The sequence below is a fragment of the Hypanus sabinus genome, chromosome 7 (genome assembly GCF_030144855.1).
Source record: "Hypanus sabinus isolate sHypSab1 chromosome 7, sHypSab1.hap1, whole genome shotgun sequence".
Classification (NCBI taxonomy): Eukaryota; Metazoa; Chordata; class Chondrichthyes; order Myliobatiformes; family Dasyatidae; genus Hypanus; species Hypanus sabinus.
Genome location: NC_082712.1, coordinates 145,763,358 through 145,781,140, shown reverse-complemented (window position 1 = coordinate 145,781,140; position 17,783 = coordinate 145,763,358). Strand labels below are relative to the sequence as shown.

General features: G+C 40.6%; 1 protein-coding gene across 10 annotated transcripts in view; it reads right to left on the bottom strand.

Annotated features, from left to right (window-relative positions):
• kmt5b (lysine methyltransferase 5B) overlaps positions 1-17,783 on the bottom strand; it is a 58,548-nt gene that overhangs the window by 32,580 nt on the left and 8,185 nt on the right. For 8 of the 10 annotated variants that reach the window (XM_059975901.1, XM_059975897.1, XM_059975899.1 and 5 more), the window contains exons 2-3: positions 3,436-3,677; positions 1,647-1,800 (exon numbers count right to left, since the gene is read on the bottom strand). In XM_059975901.1, coding sequence (XP_059831884.1) covers positions 1,647-1,800; positions 3,436-3,598 — 317 coding nt within the window. In that variant the 5' untranslated portion in view covers positions 3,599-3,677. Of the gene's footprint in view, positions 1-1,291; positions 1,467-1,646; positions 1,801-3,435; positions 3,678-17,783 lie in introns of those variants that run through there. The other 2 variants (XM_059975904.1, XM_059975905.1) reach the window with 2 other exon arrangements.

The window sequence follows — 17,783 nt, the reverse complement described above, 5'->3', positions numbered from 1 at the left end:
GCTTGAAACCTGATGCAAACCCAATGCATCTTCTTGAAGTGCAGTGCCCAGAAATGAACTTAAATGGACCCTGACCAAAGCTTTCTCAGTGTAGAGTAACTAACATCCTTTGTACTCCGCCCCCAGATTTCAAAATCAATATTCCATTAGCCTTTTATTTTTTTAATATATTAATCCACAAGCATTGAGCCACCCATGAACTTAAACCTCTTTTTCATAATCCCCAGTTCAAAAATATCATTTCAAAAGTACACTGATCTCAGTTCTAAAATAGATGACCTAATAATTAAATGAAACCAATTTCGGTTTTCTGGAAGCAGTAAAAATTGTACCTTTGACGTACAATTACACAACAAAAATTTATACAAGCAGACCTACGTCTAAAAATGAAAATGAAGCCTGGAGAGAAGTAGAATATTTAGCTAGACGCACAAACTGGTGCCAATTATCAGAAACCTTAAGCTTTGTAAGTTCATTTCAATAGATATCTACTAGTTTTAATTACTCACCCGTAGTTGTTTATCTTCATAAAGAATACAAATTTCACATTTTAAAATAATACTCACCATATAGAAAACATCACATCTTGTTATCAAGATGGTGTACAGTCCAGCAACATCTTTGACTTACCATTTCATTTTATCCGATCACCACCACGTTGTGGGATACTTCCTTCTAAAGCATCCCATTTTAGCAAATGGTCAAGCACATTTGACTTCAACATTTTCTTCAGCTTTTCATTTAAATCACTTTTTTTGTATTTCAGAAAATGTTAACTACATATTTGAAGTTGCCAGATTGTTCCTGTGCATTTCACCAAATTTTTATTCCCATAATTTTGATGCCAATTGCTAATTTTCTAATAGTACCAATTTCATGACATATTTAGTGTAAAATTTGTTAAGCACAAGTAAGAAAACAGTCAAAAATGCCTGACCATGACAGTTTATTTTTCTGCAATTTTGAACAAATTACACTTAGATTAAGAAAACCATTATAAGAATAAAAAAAAATAAAATTTTGGGACTGGACTTTTGATACCGATAGGTACCATTAACCGCCGTTATCCAAACAGCTTTTCTTTAAAATTAAGCAAAAAATGTTTAAAATAACAAAAAGGTGGGGTGGTTGGGGGAATTACTTGAATTTTGGAGTAGTGTGGACTGAACCTCATTTTAGCAATTCTATATAGTGAACATTTTCAGTCACATAGCCCCATACAGCACTTGCCTCCAAACTAGGAGGTCGCGGGTTCGAGTCCCAGGACTGCCTGCTACTTGAATCCCCCTACCTCAATCGGGTCAGTTTGGTCAGTTCTTGGCTAGGCTGCATGAGCGTCGCGCAGAAGCGAGGCGTTCCATCTCGGGGGAGGTAGGAGGAACTGACAGCGTCAGGCTCACCCCATTTCAGTCACACCTGCCTGCCAAACACGGGTCGTTACTGTTGGCGGTCATCGAGAAGTCCGCGGCCCAGACCATCTCACCCTCCTGGTTGGAGGAGGTTGTGAGGTGGTGAGCAACCTACAACAGGAGAAAAATGGGAGAAAAAAAAATAATTTTTGTATCGCATCCACAAATAGATCATAGTTTACCTCTAATGCTTCAGCAATCTATTTAGATTTGAAAATTGGAGTGGTCGATACTTGCCTGACATACCTGGTGTTCATTTTGTGTGTCTGGAACCCCAGATAAGGATCAAGGACTAAACTTGTTGCAAGATCATCATTTTCACACAGTTCTTTTGCTGTCATTCCAGTGGAAGGTACATAACGAGAGCAGTGACCCTCAAAACCCATCATGCCTAAAACAAAAATATAATAATCGGGTATGGCCTTAAATGGCATTAAGAAAAAGAACCTGCATTTATTTAAATACTATTTGACCTACAGCCAATGAGAAAGTGGTTAAGGATGCCAGGCCCGAACTCTTTCCAAATTTATTATAAAATATTTACATTGCAAAAATAATCTTTATCCATCAAATACAGTGGATTCCATTTAATTGGGCCATCTGTTAAACAGGGAAGACACTTATTTGGGACATCTCTTAAAGAACAACAACAAAAAAAAATATCGGGAAAATAGCCGGGATTCCCTTTGCTTATTTGGGGCACAATGCTACATAATTAGGACAGGAGACTGCTGCCAAACAGTTTTTAAACCAGCATTAGTCACTTGCACTTGTGTGGCTATTAGAAACTACAATGTGCTTAGAATAAACAGTTTTTAAAATAGCGTCAGTTGTTTGAGTTTGTGTTCAAAGGGCAGTGATTTTTATCACTGATAGTTGGTGAGAAATAAGCAGTAAACAATTCAGAACTGTTTTGTTTACTGTGGTTTCAAGCATTCAGACTTAAAAAATGCCAGAACGGCCAGCAGTAAAAATCAAACTATTTCACTACTTCAAGTTCAAAACTACAAAGAATTTGAAGGTAACCACAATCATCTTGAATATTACAATGAAAATGAACAACTGGAGAATGCAATCGTCAATAGCATTGTATGAGACAAGTCCATTATTCGTACTATGTGCCTGCATTGATTTTGTTCACTTACAGTCAAAAGACCACAGCAGCATGTTCCTCTTTTAGGAAATATTAGGAACTAATACAGTGTTATAGCACTATTGATTGTGTTTTAATTTGTCTGCATTTCATTAAAATACACAGTTTGTTACTCAGTTTGACTTCTTTAAAAAATATTTTTTAAACTACTTCCATGAAAGTTCATCTAATAGGGACAGTCACTTTACTGGACCAAAATGTATCAGAATCCATTATTACCAAACATGAAGTTATTTGCGATATTTACACTTGCTATCAAGGCTTTCACACAAGACATAAAATACTACATAAATGTGATTTCTAACTATCCATTCTACACTGAGTCAATTTTTAGGTAGTTGGCATCTACAATCTGGTGCAAAAATGTACCAAATGAGGTATTAGCACATCAAGTAATACCATTGCAAAATTAAGAACCAATTATACAAGGACACTAATTGCTACTTATCTTAGCCTCAGCTTCTTTCAGTATCAACTGACTGAAATCTATACTCAGAGTTCTCTTTTTAAGATACATGATTGCTAGTGTGGACATAGAGAGAATGAAGTACTGCAAATTTTATACATTTAAGTCTTAAGTGTTAGATAGACTGAATGGGAATTAATTTACATCAAGATAAATTACAAAATTTCAAAATGGAATTGAAGTCATTCCTATAAAATTCCATGTGTATTTGAAAGAAAATTTCTATTTTCCATGAGGATCTTGTTATCAAGATACTCAATTGATAACATCTCAGCAACATGTCCAAAGTGTTTCACCTTCAAGTTATACTTCTCTAAAGTAGTAAATAAGCTGTAAATAAGCTGTAAATACATATTAAAGTGGCTGATTAAATTCCAAAAATCAACAAAATCACAGAAGTTACTTACGAGTGCTGCGTTTTCCAAGTGTGAGTCTTGCATTGGTCCTTGTGCTTCCCCTTCCTGAGTGATGCAGCTTGGATTGACTCTGATGATGTTCACCGGATAACCTTCCCCCATTTTTCCTGCTGCCATTTACAAACATATTCTTTGTTTCTCCCAACCACTTCATATCCACAAACAACCTGAAGAAGTTGCATTTAGTCTATGTCTGAATAAGGTAGCTTTCTTTAAAAAATCCAATCTTCTTTCTGTTGAAGAAAATAAATGATAACTACATCAATCAGACTAGTATGTCAAGCAATTTAAAGCTGATCAGAAATCTCCAAAGATATGAATGAAGAATTTGTCTATGAATATTCAGTAATTATGTTTAAAAGGCTATGTCTAGATTTAATGCTCATTCAGCTCCCTTACTCTATCAAACCAGCACATTGAAATGCTTCAAAAACAATGGCACAGAACTACATGCTATAGAGTTGCAAGTTCCAGTTCCAAGAAGAAATACACAAATTAAGACTTTGTTCCATTAACTTCATAAGTAAATCATGACAGTAATTTCAAAATGGCTCCCCTTTATTGGAAGTAGTACAGTTGACGTTTCAGGCCGAGACCCTTCGTCAGGACTAACTGAAAGATAGTAAGAGATTTGAAAGTGGGAGGGGGAGAAGAGATCTGAAATGATAGAAGACAGGAGGGAGAGGGATGAAGAGCTGGGAAGGTGATTGGCAAAAGGGATACACAGCTGGAGAAGGGAAAGGATCATGGGACGGGAGGCCTAGGGAGAAAAGAAGGGGGAGGGGAGATGGAGAACAGGCAAGGCGTGATTGTGAGAGGGGGAAAAAAAAGAGGGGGGATAATAAATAAAGGATGGGATAGGAAGGGGAGGAGGGGCATTAACGGAAGTTAGAGAAATCAATGTTCATGCCATCAGGTTGGAGGCTACCCAGACAGAATATAAGGTGTTGTTCCTCCAATCTGAGTGTAGCTCCATCTTGACAGTAGAGGAGGCCATGGATAGACATTTCAGAATGGGACATGAAATTAAAATGCGTGGCCACTGGGAAATCCTGCTTTCTCTGGAGGACAGAGCATAGGTGTTCAGTGAAATGGTCTCCCAGTCTGCGTCGGTTCTCACCAATACATAGAAGGCCGCACCAGGAGCACCGGACACAGTATATCACACCAGCCGACTCACAGGTGAAGTGTTGCCTCAGCTGGAAGGACTGTCTGGGGCCCTGAATGGTGGTGAGGGAGGAATTGTCCTGACACAGACTGGGAGACCATTTCACTGAACACCTACGCTCTGTCCGCCAGAGAAAGCAATATCTCCCAGTGACCACACATTTTAATTCCACTTCCCATTCCCATTCTGATATGGCTATCCATGGCCTCCTCTACTGTCAAGATGAAACCACACTCAGGTTGGAGGAACACCACCATATATTCCGTCTGGGTAGCTTCCAACCCGATAGCACGAACATTGATTTCTCTAACTTCCGTTAATGCCCCTCCTTATCCCATCCCTTATTTATTATCCCCCCCTTTTTCTCTCTTTTGTTCTCTCTCTGCCCCTCTCACAATCATTCCTTGCCTGCTCTCCATCTCCCTCTGGTGCTCCCTCCCCCTTTCTTTCTCCTGAGACCTCCCATCCCATGATCCTTTCCCTTCTCCAGCTGTGCATCCCTTTTGCCAATCACCTTCCCAGCTCTCAGCTTCATCCCTCCCCCTCCTGTCTTCTCCTATCATTTTGGATCTCCTCCTCCCCCTTGCACTCTCAAATCTCTTACTATCTTTTCTTTCGGTTGGTCCTGACGAAGGGTCTTGGCCCGAAATGTTGACTGTACTTCTTCCTTTAGATGCTGCCTGGCCTGCTGTGTTCCACAGCATTTTGTGTGTGCTGCTTGAATTTCCTGCATCTGCAGATTTCCTCGTGTCTCCCTTTATTGTAGTGCCTGGTATATAGCAAACTTTCTACGGCAAAATTATTGAAAACGATCAGCATGGAAAATAGTAGATATGGTAGAATAGAATTCATAATCTATGAAGGAGGGGTAAAAAAGTAAAGAAACACAACACTAGTATTTCTATTGTTAGATCCAACTTACTTTCAGTTCTATTCCCAGAATCAGCTAAATGGCACTTTGGGAAATGCTGGACAGCATTTGTGCCCAAGTCAAAGTATTTTAATTAGGAGAATTTCCTCATGTGATCATGCCAATTTAGCTGTCAACAGCTGAATGATTTTCTTCCTTGAGGTACTGAAGGACAGTGTCCCCCGTTTTTTTGAAAGTTCGCTTTACGACACCTCACTGTTACGAAAGACCCACATAAGTTACCTGTTTTCGCTAACAGAAGGTGTTTTCACTATTACGAAAAAAGGCAATGCGCCCCGAGCAGTCGAGTTCCTCCCCCAGAACTACATTCTAACCGGTATTGCTTAAACATGTGCCTGTGAGTATCTGTGCTTTATGTCGATTTATTTTGTGCATCCATTAGCAAGATGAGTTCTAAGGTGTCGGAGAAGCCTAAAAGAGTGCATAAGGGTGGTACACTTAGTGCAAAACTAGACATAATAAAGCATTTTGATCTTGGTGAACGAAGTAAAGATATAGTGAGTTTGGCTAAGGGCTTGTGGAAGTTGGCGAAGATGATGCTGAAGAGGTTTTGGCATCCCATGACCAAGAACTGACAGATGAAGAGGAAAGGATAACAATTGAAACCGAATGCAGTAGCACACAACCCAAAAGTGAAGTCGTCCAGGAACTGAACGGGAAGCAATTGCTTGAGATTTTCGCTGCGATTGACAACGCTGCAATGATTGCAGAAAAGTATGACTTTAATTTTGAAAGGGTACGTAGGTTTAGGGCATATTTGCAGGATGGTTTGAGTGCTTACAAAGAACTGTATGATAGAAAAATGCACGAAGCTAAGCTGTCAAGCATATAGTTGTTTTTCAAGCCTTCCACATCAGCCACAGCAAACGACGAAACTCGACCTTCGACATCGAGGCAGGCAGACATAGAAGAAGGTGACCTGCCCGCCCTGATGGAAACAGACGATGATGAGATGACACCCCAGTGTCCCACCACCCCAACCTCTGACGACTCAGCCTAACACACCATCATCAGTGTGCTCGCTGTTTTCCCGATTCCGGTAAGTGAAACTACACTGGACATACATTATTTCTACTTTATACAAGCTGTGTATTTTTATGTATTATTTGGTATGATTCATAGCTTAAAGGTTTCTTTAAAAAGTGCTTCTGCCAAGAGCGCTTGCGCCAAGTCTTCCTGCTGAGAGCACTTGCAACATTATATAGGCTGTGTATTTATCAGATCATTCCTGCTTTTACTATACGCTATTGTTATTTTAGGTATTATGTGTTATTTGGCATGATTTGGTAGGTTATTTTTTTGGGTCTGCGAACGCTCACCAATTTTTCCCCATATAAATAAATGGTAATTGCTTCTTCACTTTACGACATTCCGGCTTATGAACCATTTCATAGGAACGCTCTAACTTCAAATAGCGGGGGAGTCCTGTACCTTTAATGTTAAGACTTTTTTTTAATTCATGAATGGAATAAACCACTGCTATATTATCAGAGGAAAAGATAATGTTTTGTTCACTGATCCATTCTGCTTCAACAAGGCAAAGGATAAGAGCAAGATCCACAGGAAGGGCCTTGAAACATTGCAAGGGAGAACGTGTTTCTGGTCTTGAAAAAAATACACACACACACCCCACCCAAGTTTGTTTTCCAAACAGATGTCCAATATAGTTCCAGAGTCCCCTTTTGCCATAAAACTAACCCCCTTATAAATACATATCCTACAGAACTTGATTCCAGCATTTTTATACAATGGATAATATAACTCTAGCACTCTCTAGCACTTTCGTAAATTATTTTAAATCAACTATTTTTCACCATCATTCATTTGCCAAGAACAGTTCCTCCCTACTTGGTCTACTAAACCTTCAATTTTGATTAGCCATACAAAATCAAAATACCAAACATGTTGGAAAACAGACAAGACAAACCAAAGAATGTTGAATATAATTAGCAGATTAAGAAATATGGAGAGAGGAACTGAGATGATGTTTCAGATCAATTTCATTGATCAGATGTAAAGCCACAGAACCAAATCATTACAAGTCGTCAACTTTTATTGTCATTTTAACTATAACTGCTGGTACAGTGCATAGTAAAAATAGGACAATGTTTTTAAGGACCATGGTTTACATGACACAATACAAAAAACTAGACTGAACTACGTAATTAAAAAAAAAGAGAAAGCTATACTAGACTACACACCTGCACTGGACTGCATAAAGTGCACAAAAACAGTGCAGGCATTACAATAAATAATAAACAGGACAGTAGGGCAAGGTGTCAGTCCAGGCTTCGGGTATTGAGGAGTCTGATAGTTTGGGAGAAGAAACTGTTATATAGTCTGGTCGTAAGAGCACGAATGCTTCGGAGCCTTTTCCCAGACGACAGGAGGGAGAAGAGATTGTATGAGGGGTGCATGGGGTCCTTCATAATGCTGTTTTCTTTGCGGATGCAGCGTCTAGTGTAAATGTCCATAATGGCGGGAAGAGAGACCACGATGATCTTCTCAGCTGACCTCACTATCCGCTGCAGGGTCTTGCAATCTGAGATGGTGCAATTTCCGAACCAGGCAGTGATGCAGTTGCTCAGGATGCTCTCAATACAACCCCTGTAGAATGTGATGACGATGGGTGATGGGAGATGGACTTCCCTCAGCCTTCGCAAAAAGTAGAGATGCTGCTGGGCTTTCTTTGCTATGGAGCTGGTGCTGAGGGACCAGGTGAGATTCTCCGTCAGGTGAACACCAAGAAATTTAGTGCTCTTTATGATCTCTACCGAGGAGCCGTCGATGTTCAGTGGGGAGCGGTCGCTCCGTGCCCTCCTTAAGTCAACAACCATCTCTTTTGTTTTTTTCACATTAAGAGATGGGTTGTTGGCTCTGCACCTCCTCTCTGTAAGCTGACTTGTCGTTCTTGCTGATGAGACCCACCACGGTGGTATGATCGACGAACTTGATGATATGGTTCGAGCTGTGTGTTGCAGCACAGTCATGGGTCAGCAGAGTGAACAGCAGTGGACTGAGCACGCAACCCTGGGGAGCCCCAGTGCGATGGTGTTGGAGATGCTACTCCCGATCCTGACTGACTGAGATCTCCCAGTCAGGAAGTCTAGGATCCAGTTGCAGAGGGAGGTGTTCAGGCCCAATAGGCTCAGCTTTCCAATCAGTTTCTGAGGGATGATTGTGTTGAATGCTGAACTAAAGTCAATGAACAGCATCCGAACGTATGTGTCTTTTTTGTCCAGGTGGGTGAGGGCCAGGTGGAGGGTGGTGGCAATGGCGTCATCTGTTGAGCGGTTGGGACGGTACGCAAACTGCAGGGGGACAAGTGAGGGGGGCAGCAGGGTCTTGATATGCCTCATGACGAGCCTCTTGAAACACTTCATGATGATGGACATAAGTGCAACGGGACGGTAGTCATTTAGGCAGGACACTGAAGACTTCTGCGGCATGGGGACTATGGTGGCGGCCTTGAAGCACATTGGAATGGTGGCGCTGCTCAGGGAGATGTTGAAGATGTCAGTGAGAACATCTGCTAGCTGGTCTGCACATCCTCTGAGCACTCTACCAGGGATGTTGTCTGGTCCAGCAGCCTTCCGTGGGTTGACCCTGCACAGGGTTCTTCTCACATCTAACATCTAATACCTAAATTAAACATAATCTTATGCTTCGCCACAAGTTTTTCCAACCTCTGCATAACTCTTTCATCCTTAGTAAGCTTGATTTGCATCTTTTTCCAGAGCTGAGATGTTTTCCTAAAGTGTAGTGCTTAGAACACAATACCAACTGGAGCAATGTAAAATTGGGTGCAATAACATCTCAAAGTACAAAGTTACAAGTTAGAGCAACAAAAAAAAACTGATCAAAGAGAACTTTGGGAATAGTCAAAAAGTCAATAAATTTGGCTTCTGAAATACCTAAAGGCAGTATGGAAAAAATAATGACGCTATTGATCAATTAGAGCATTTTGTTTTCAGGAGCTACTTCATAACATATTCAAATGTAAAAAGAATCATAAAAAACACTAAGTGGAGGTGACTTTTGTGCACCATCACTTCAATCACCTGTCCTGTTAAACATGCCACATGTAATACATCTCAACTAACACCAAAATAATTCTGAATGAATCAACATAAATTCCTTGCATTATTTCCGTGGAGAATCCCAGTTATCACTTGAAGGGAACAAAATACTGTTCTGATGTTCCCCCCACCCCCCACCTTTTCCTGGTACTATCTGGGCAAGGTGAAATAGCATGCTGGAGAAACTGAGCATGCCAGGTAGCATCTATGGAGGGGAATAGTCAACATTTTGGGGTGAGACCGCTCATCAAGACACTGTTTATTCCCCTCCATAGATGCTGCCTGGCTTGCTAAATTCCTCGAGTATTTTAGGTGCTGTCCAGGTTGCCAAAATCTGAGAATCAATTTCAGCTTAAACATGCAATCGTACAAAGAAGAACCAGTAAGAAATTAACAGTTGAATATCAGAAATGAAAAGTGCTTAATATCTGCTTTCAAATCTGCTTATTAACCACTGCTGCCTTGAAAATACAGACTGAGAACAATTAATGCACCATGAGCTTGTAAAAAATAACTCAAAAAGTAGCATTTTAAACAGGTTAAGTCTTAAAATCTTTTCCCCACAGGTGTACCTAAGTTGCCATGAAATGTGATCACAGCAGGAAACTTTCAGTTATAGTAGACACTGTGTTAACATAAAGGGAGATGTAGATATTGGAAATCACAGTATTTAACTACTTCACAATAATGTGATACAAACTTAATGGGCTGCTAGTCTATACCCCTATTTTAAAATTTCCCTGAAGCTTAATGCTCTATTGGCTTTATATTTCTTCTATTCAGCAATATCCAATCTGCTATAACATACAAAACAATTTTACTGATCCTGTAGAATAAACTACACTGACAATATCCTGTTTCACTTCAACCTAGGATTCCACTGAATACACTCCTGTAGCTTGCATCAAATTATTCACAAACAAGTGCCCCAAGTCAAGAGGCAAAGGTCAACAAATGGCATAAACTAAGGAGAACGGATGAAAAAAAACTGGAAAGGGACAGGGAGTATGCTGGCAGAGGGGTTGTTTAAAAAGGGAAGATTTATGTGAAGACTAAAAATGACGTGGGAAAGAACGTGCATGTCAGAGTACATCTATGACAGCAGTCATTGCATGCATGTCAAGCCCATACTACAGAAGCGGTTCTCCAATGGTCTTGGGCACACTTGCCTTTGGACTTTTACCTCACTCCATCAAATTGCAGTAATTAGTGTACATCTACGACATTTTCCATTCTGTATAATCCCAACAGTGGAATGAACTGAATGTTGTACCACCATTATAACCGTGGACAACTGATATGTCAACACTGACATCACCGTACAAGGCATGACAAGCAGCAGGCAACCAGATTAAGAAAGGACTGCACCACCTTCTAGTACACCATGAGTATGAACTACTCTGGCACCCTTAGCAAATTACCCTGTGAACTAGCACACTCGTCACTGGAAATAGATAAAGCCAAAGAGGCACAACCCAAGGACCAAAGAGAAATGAGTTGATACTCCTTTTTCAATTTCAACTCCAGAACAGGATAGGGACATAAGCCTCTGGGGGAAAAAAAAACAAATGGCAGGGAATGAACAAGAAAAGCTGGCACCTTGTGGAGAAAACTCTACCTTGTCCAAACTCTGAGAGACAAGTACAAAGGCACAAGACTTTTGATCTAGGTATTGGCAATATGTCCAAGCTAGAAAAGCAAGGACAACAGCACTATCTGCTGTATGGCAGGATCTGGTAACCGGTCGCCAATTTATCATTTGCTTTGTTTCCATTGATTTTGGTCAAAATAAGGAGGCAACAACAGCAATGCCACAAGAAAATCATTGAAGAACTCGGTGAACAATTTGACAACTCCCAATAAACATAAGCTGTAGCGTTTATAATGTCCGACCTTCCCTGAAGTCCAACATTATTAGCATCTATAAAAAGGTATCCTGCGGGGTTGCCTTGACAACAATTGAATCAAAAGCAAAAATAAATAAATCACAAACATAAGGCATTCTTGCCATCAAGACTCAAGGGGATCAAGAAAATAGATCCACAACTATATAAAGGTCATTAACTTAACAGGGAAGAGTACAGCAAATCCAGAAGTCTACTGACAAATACAACATGCTCAGACTCTCCAATCCTATCAATGAAACCACAAGACATAGGAGCAGAATTAGGCCATTCAGTGCATCACACACATCTGCTCCATCATTCCAGATCCTGGATCCCACACAACTCCATGTACCTGTCTTCTCACTATATCCATTATTCCCTGATGAGTCAGGGCATCAATCAATTTCCATCTCAAATACAGTCGGCCCTCCTTATTCATGAATTCAACCAACTGCGAATCGAGAAAACCCGGAAGTGCTCTTTCAGCACTTATTGTTCGAACATGTACAGACATTTTTTCTTGTCATTATTCCCTAAACAATGCAGTATAACAACTATTTTACATAGCATTTACATTGTATTAGGTATTATAAGTAATCTAGAGATGATTTAAAGTACACGGGAGGATGTGCGTGAGTTATCATGGATCGGGATCGAAAAAAATCGGAAGTTCTCTTACTAAGTAAATCGGAACAGGTACATCCGGTATTATTTAGCGTCAGTTAGTCAAACATTTGTCTTAGTATATAGTATACATTTTACCTTTCTATATATATATATAAAACGCTTAGGAACGTATGTTTCAACACTGGCTCAGGAACGGAAGCTCTTGAGTAGATCTGGTAACAGATCACTCCCGAGTGCGCTCTCCACTGTGCCGGGTTGACGTGGAGGATCAAAAACCTAAAATCCAATAATTAAACTACTACCTTGCTTAGTAATAATTGTAGCTTTCATCGGAGCAGGGTCTTTCTCACTTTATCCTTTAATATTGTTCCAATCATTGACTGACTGTAGTCTAACGTTTTTCCAATGACCGATGGCGTTTCACCTCTTTCTGATCGCTTTATTATTTCCACTTTATTTTCAATTGTGATCCTGATTATTTTCGTGAACAGAAACACTGTGGATTCAGAGCCCACCGCCGGGTCCTAATGTCCACCGCACTGAGACAAGTTAAATAAGGTGTGGGGTTCCTCTGGGTCCTAAAGACTACCGCATTAACACAGGTTGAATAAGGGACTTGAGCATCCGCGATTTTTGGTATCCACGAGAGGTCCCGGAACAAATCCCTCGCGGATAAGGAGGGCCGAGTGTATACTCATGGATTTGGCCTCCACCACAGTCTGTGGCAGGGCATTCTACAGATTTACTACTCTCTTGCTAAAAAAATTCTGTTACCTGTTCTAAAGCCCACCCCACCCCCTCAATTTTGAGGCTGTGCCCTCTCTGGATATCCCCAGCATAGGAAGCATCCTCTCCGCATTCACCCCATTTACCTTCTTTCAACATCTGTAGGTTTCAATGAGATTCCACGCCCCCTCAAATTCTTCTAAATTCCAGTGAATAGTACAGGCCCAAAGCTGCCAAACGGTCCTCACAATGTTAACCCCTTCATTCCCAAGGTCATCCTTGTGAACCCCCTTTGGATGCTCTCCATTGAGAACATATCCTTTCTGAGATATGGGTCCCAAAACTGTTGACCGTACTGCAAGTGCAGATTGACCAGTGTCTTATAAAGACTCAGTATTATCTCCTTGTTTTTATATTCTATTCCCCTTGAAATAAATGCCAACATTGCATTTATACTATCTACAGATACAATACTATCTATCCCAAATGTGAAGGGAGTCACTCCGAGAGTCAAACATGAAGCGAAAGTAATCACAGTCAGCAAGACGATTTGTGTCTGCTGGAAAGAACACTTTGAAGATCTTCTCAACTCAATCAAATCTTATATTTGATGTAGCTTTTAACCATTTCAGCTACCACAGTTTGACAAGAGTTGGGAAATCTATCCAATAAGGTATCTGGAGCAGACAAAATGATGGAGAAGTATTTTTAGAAACATAGAAAACCTACAGCACAATACAGGCCCTTTGACCCACAAAGTTGTGCTGAACATCCCTACCTTAGAAATTACTAGGCTTACCAATAGCCCTCTATTTTACTTCAGTTCCTACTGCAAAAGATGCCAGGTTGTACAGGCAGTTCAAAAGTTCAACTCCGACAGTGAAGTTACAGTCTACTGTTTGCAGGGATCACTTAGCAGAAAAAGTGCAATTAATGAAGCATTTTGTTACTTCCCTTGTTTTATTTGCCACAGCAAGCAGTCACAGAATTTCACCAGTGCCATCTTAAACCAGAAGATTCTTCATATCTTCCCCATTTTAGTGGAGAACTTCTTGGAATTAGTTTGGATTCAACCTATAAGATGGGCAAGAAATTGTATAACCTTCACTGCCTCCATCCCAGAATCAAGATGACTTCAACCTCAGTCAACGAGTTACAGTACTACAAAGGTGCTTGCAAGCAAGTACATTCAGAAGTAAAGTTCCAAACCTAGCATGCAAGGGAGAATAGGATTTGTAGGACGCCAGTGCAGTAAAGTGGTTAACATGACACTATCAGCTCAGGGTGTTCTGAAGTTCAGATTTCAATTCCCACATCATTCTGTAAGGAGTCCGCATATCTTCCACGTGGAATGCTTGCATTTTCCCCCAGGTGTTCCAGTTTCCTCACACACTCCAACGGTGTACCCAGCTGGTCATTGAAAAATTGTCCTGTGATTGGGTTAGGGTTAATTGGGTTTCTTGGGGGTTGCTGAGGCAGCATAGCTCAAAGGGCTGAAAATAAAAATTCAAAAGACAAAAGTCCTTCTCCTACCAGTCCACACCACACAAGGTCAATTATGGTAAAAAAACACTGGCCTATACAAATTATTCCATCTACAGTATCATCTCTCTACAAAGACGGGCAATGAAATCCATTACAATCTCCAGTTTATAAACATATTCTTCAGCTACTCAAGGAAGTGATCCAAGCCCTACAGCTCAACCACAAACCCAGCAGCAGTAACCCTTTTCACCATGTTAGCTCAAAGAAATGAAATTTCAATCAGCTCTAAAGGGTAGGTAGGCCACATCATCAGCATACCAGATGTCAGGCGCTCAAAAAAAAACACTCCTCAAATGCTTCCAAGGATTCCACAAAAACTGACTTATGAGCAAAGCCTCAAAAAACGTAAGATCTCTGAAGACAAAAAAAAACAATCCCTGATCAAAGACTGCACAAATTGGTGAGGTGGCACTTAAGGAAAGGATTAAGCACTTAGAATCTGTCCCTTCAGGTTTCACCTAGAGCAGACTCTGAATTCCACCAAGAACTCACTGGTCACCTCAAAATACACAGCACAATAGTGAAAGTGAGTCATTGTCAAAGGGACTAAAGAGATTAATATAATACATTAGTACAAGTACCCCTCAAAGTACTGTAAACACCAAATTAGAAGCAATTTGCCTAATCTTTAACATTATGTTTTGTTAGTTCAACTTCAAGGAAGCATAGTTTGAAACATTTCCAGTCGGACTAAATTAGTACAATAAAGTAACTCCTAAGAGTGGTCAATACAAATTTTAATCCCAATGCAAGGTTATTACAGGAAAGGCTAGCTCTTTCACAAAACTGATATTGGGCTTGTTAGCTGACAAATTCCTCCTCATCCAACCTCAATTTTCATTATTGATGATGCACTGGATACCAGTTAACTGGGACAGTCACTTATTTGGACAACACTTAAAGAACAAAAACGAATGAAGAAAAAAGCCTAGATTCCCTCCATTTACTTGGGATACTGCTGCTTAATTGGGACAGGAGACAAAACAGCTGTCAAGCAGTATCTAAAGAGCACTGTTAAAACAATGTAGCAAGCTTTGAGCGAATGGTATTTTAAATAGTGCCAGTTGCATGTGTTTGTGTTCAAAAAGTAGTGATTTTTTTGTCACTGACAGTTGGAAGAAATAAGCAGTGAGACAACTTGGAACTGTTTTGTGCACTGTGGTTTCAAGCATTCAGGTTTGAAGATGCGAGAAACAGCTGGGAGTGAAAACGAAACTATTTCACTACTTCAGCAAGTTAAGAACCAAGAAGAATTAAGGTACTGACAATATTGAATGTTACAATGCCAATGAGAATTTGGAGGATGCAGTCGTCAAAAGCATTTGAGAGGGTGGAGCTTAGGAGGAATGATGGCGCCTGACGGTGACTCCTTAGCTTGCATCTTTGGGAATAGCTCTATTTCTAACTTAAATATCTTTATTTTTCCTTTTCAGGGTTTGTTTTTTTTTGAAGACTCTGACCTGGGGTTACACGCAGGCTTTGGTTCTTTGCGGGAATGGGACCCATTCTCAGGGTTCCATGACTGGCCGCTATTCGTCATGCCAAGGGTTTGGCCTGGGAATCTCAATCGTGTTCGGAAGCCTAGGATCTTGGGGCTCTGGAGATGGGAGGATGAAGGGTTAGTGTCATGGCTGGACACTCGTGTGTTGTCAGGGAGACAGAAAATATTTCATAGTGGGCCCAAAGACCCAAGGTCTTTACGATCTTCAGACACAGAGCTCGAAAAAAGCGACAAAATGGATTTTTAAGATCGTAAACCAGCAGTTTGTTGTTATGTCTCCCACCCACTGTGAAAATAGAGGACACTTCCCTCTCTTTTACCAGAGAGAGAGAGAGGGAGAACCTGTGGGTTGTCAAATTTGGATGAAATGCGAAGCTTTTGGGTAACTTTGGTCAGTGTCTTTGCTATTGCTTAGCACTCGCTTGGGCTTGGTGTTTGTACCAATGCATGTTTATTTTTGCTGGTGGGGAGCAGGGGGGGATCATTGCTCGCTGTCGCATACTCACAGGTGGGGGGAGCTTGGGGTCTTTAAGGTTCTCACATTTAACGGTCATTCATTCTTTGGGGTAGTTCTCTGTTTTCGTGGATGTTTTGTGAAAAAAAAGCATTTCAGGATGTATATTGCATACATTTCTCTAACATTACCTATGAACCTTTGAAGGCAGTCCCTTATCTGCACTAGGTGTCTACACTGATTTGCTTGATTTACAGTCAAAAGAACACAGCAACATTCCTCTGACTATGAGGAATTAAGAGTTTATAGTACAAAAACTGTATTGTTAGTGTTCTAATTTGTTCTGCATTTCATTTAAATACACAATTTGCTACTCAGTTACATGGTAGTTTGTTTTTTCAATGCCTTTAGCTATTCTCATGAAACATTGGCTAATTGGGCCAAAACGTACTGGTCCCCATGCGTCCCAATTATCAGAATCCACTGTATAATCCATATTAAGCACATTGCTCTAACTCATAACTCATAAGTTTTATTAGAAAAATAAAACTCCACTGGGAGATCCTGCTTTTACAGTAGAGGAGGCCATGGATTGACAGGATCTCCCAGCAGCCACACATTTTAATTCCACGTCCCATTCCCATTCTGATATGGCTTTCCATGGCCTCCTCTACTGTCAAGATGAAGCCACTCTCAGGTTGGAGGAACAACACCTTATATTCCGTCTGGGTAGCCTCCAACCTGATGGCATGAACATTGGTTTCTCTAACTTCCATTAATGCCCCTCCTCCCCTTCTTACCCCATCCCTTATTTATTTATTATTTCCCCCTTTTTTTAAAATCTCTCTGTCCCTCTCACAATCACTCCTTGCCTGTTCTCCATCTTCCCCTGGTGCTCCCCTCCCCTTTCTTTCTCCCTAGACTTCCTGTCCCATGATACTCTCCCTTCTCCAGCCTTGTATCCCTTTTGCCAATCAACTTTCTAGCTTTCAGCTTCATCCCTCCTCCTCCTGTCTTCTCCTATCATTTCAAATCTCCCCTCCCACTTCCAAATTTCTTACTATCTCTTCTTTCAATTAGTCCTGACGAAGGGTCTCGGGCCAAAACGTCGACTGTACTTCTTCCTATAGATGCTTCCTGGCCTGCTGTGTTCCACTAGCATTGTGTGTGTTGCCTGATTTCTGGTCTTTACATACACATACATTTTGAAATCCTACCAACAGAAAGCATATTTGATTATGCTCAACTACTCAGATTTCCTGCATTTGCAGTTTTTGTAAACTTGCATTAAAAGACTGGTCATCACATAAGGTTATACCGAACCAAGTATCTCTAAAACCAGTCCTTGGCCTCAATTATTTCCTATCTATTAGCTACTTAGCAGAGTGTTAGAGTGAAGGTGATGACATGAAAATAGATGGA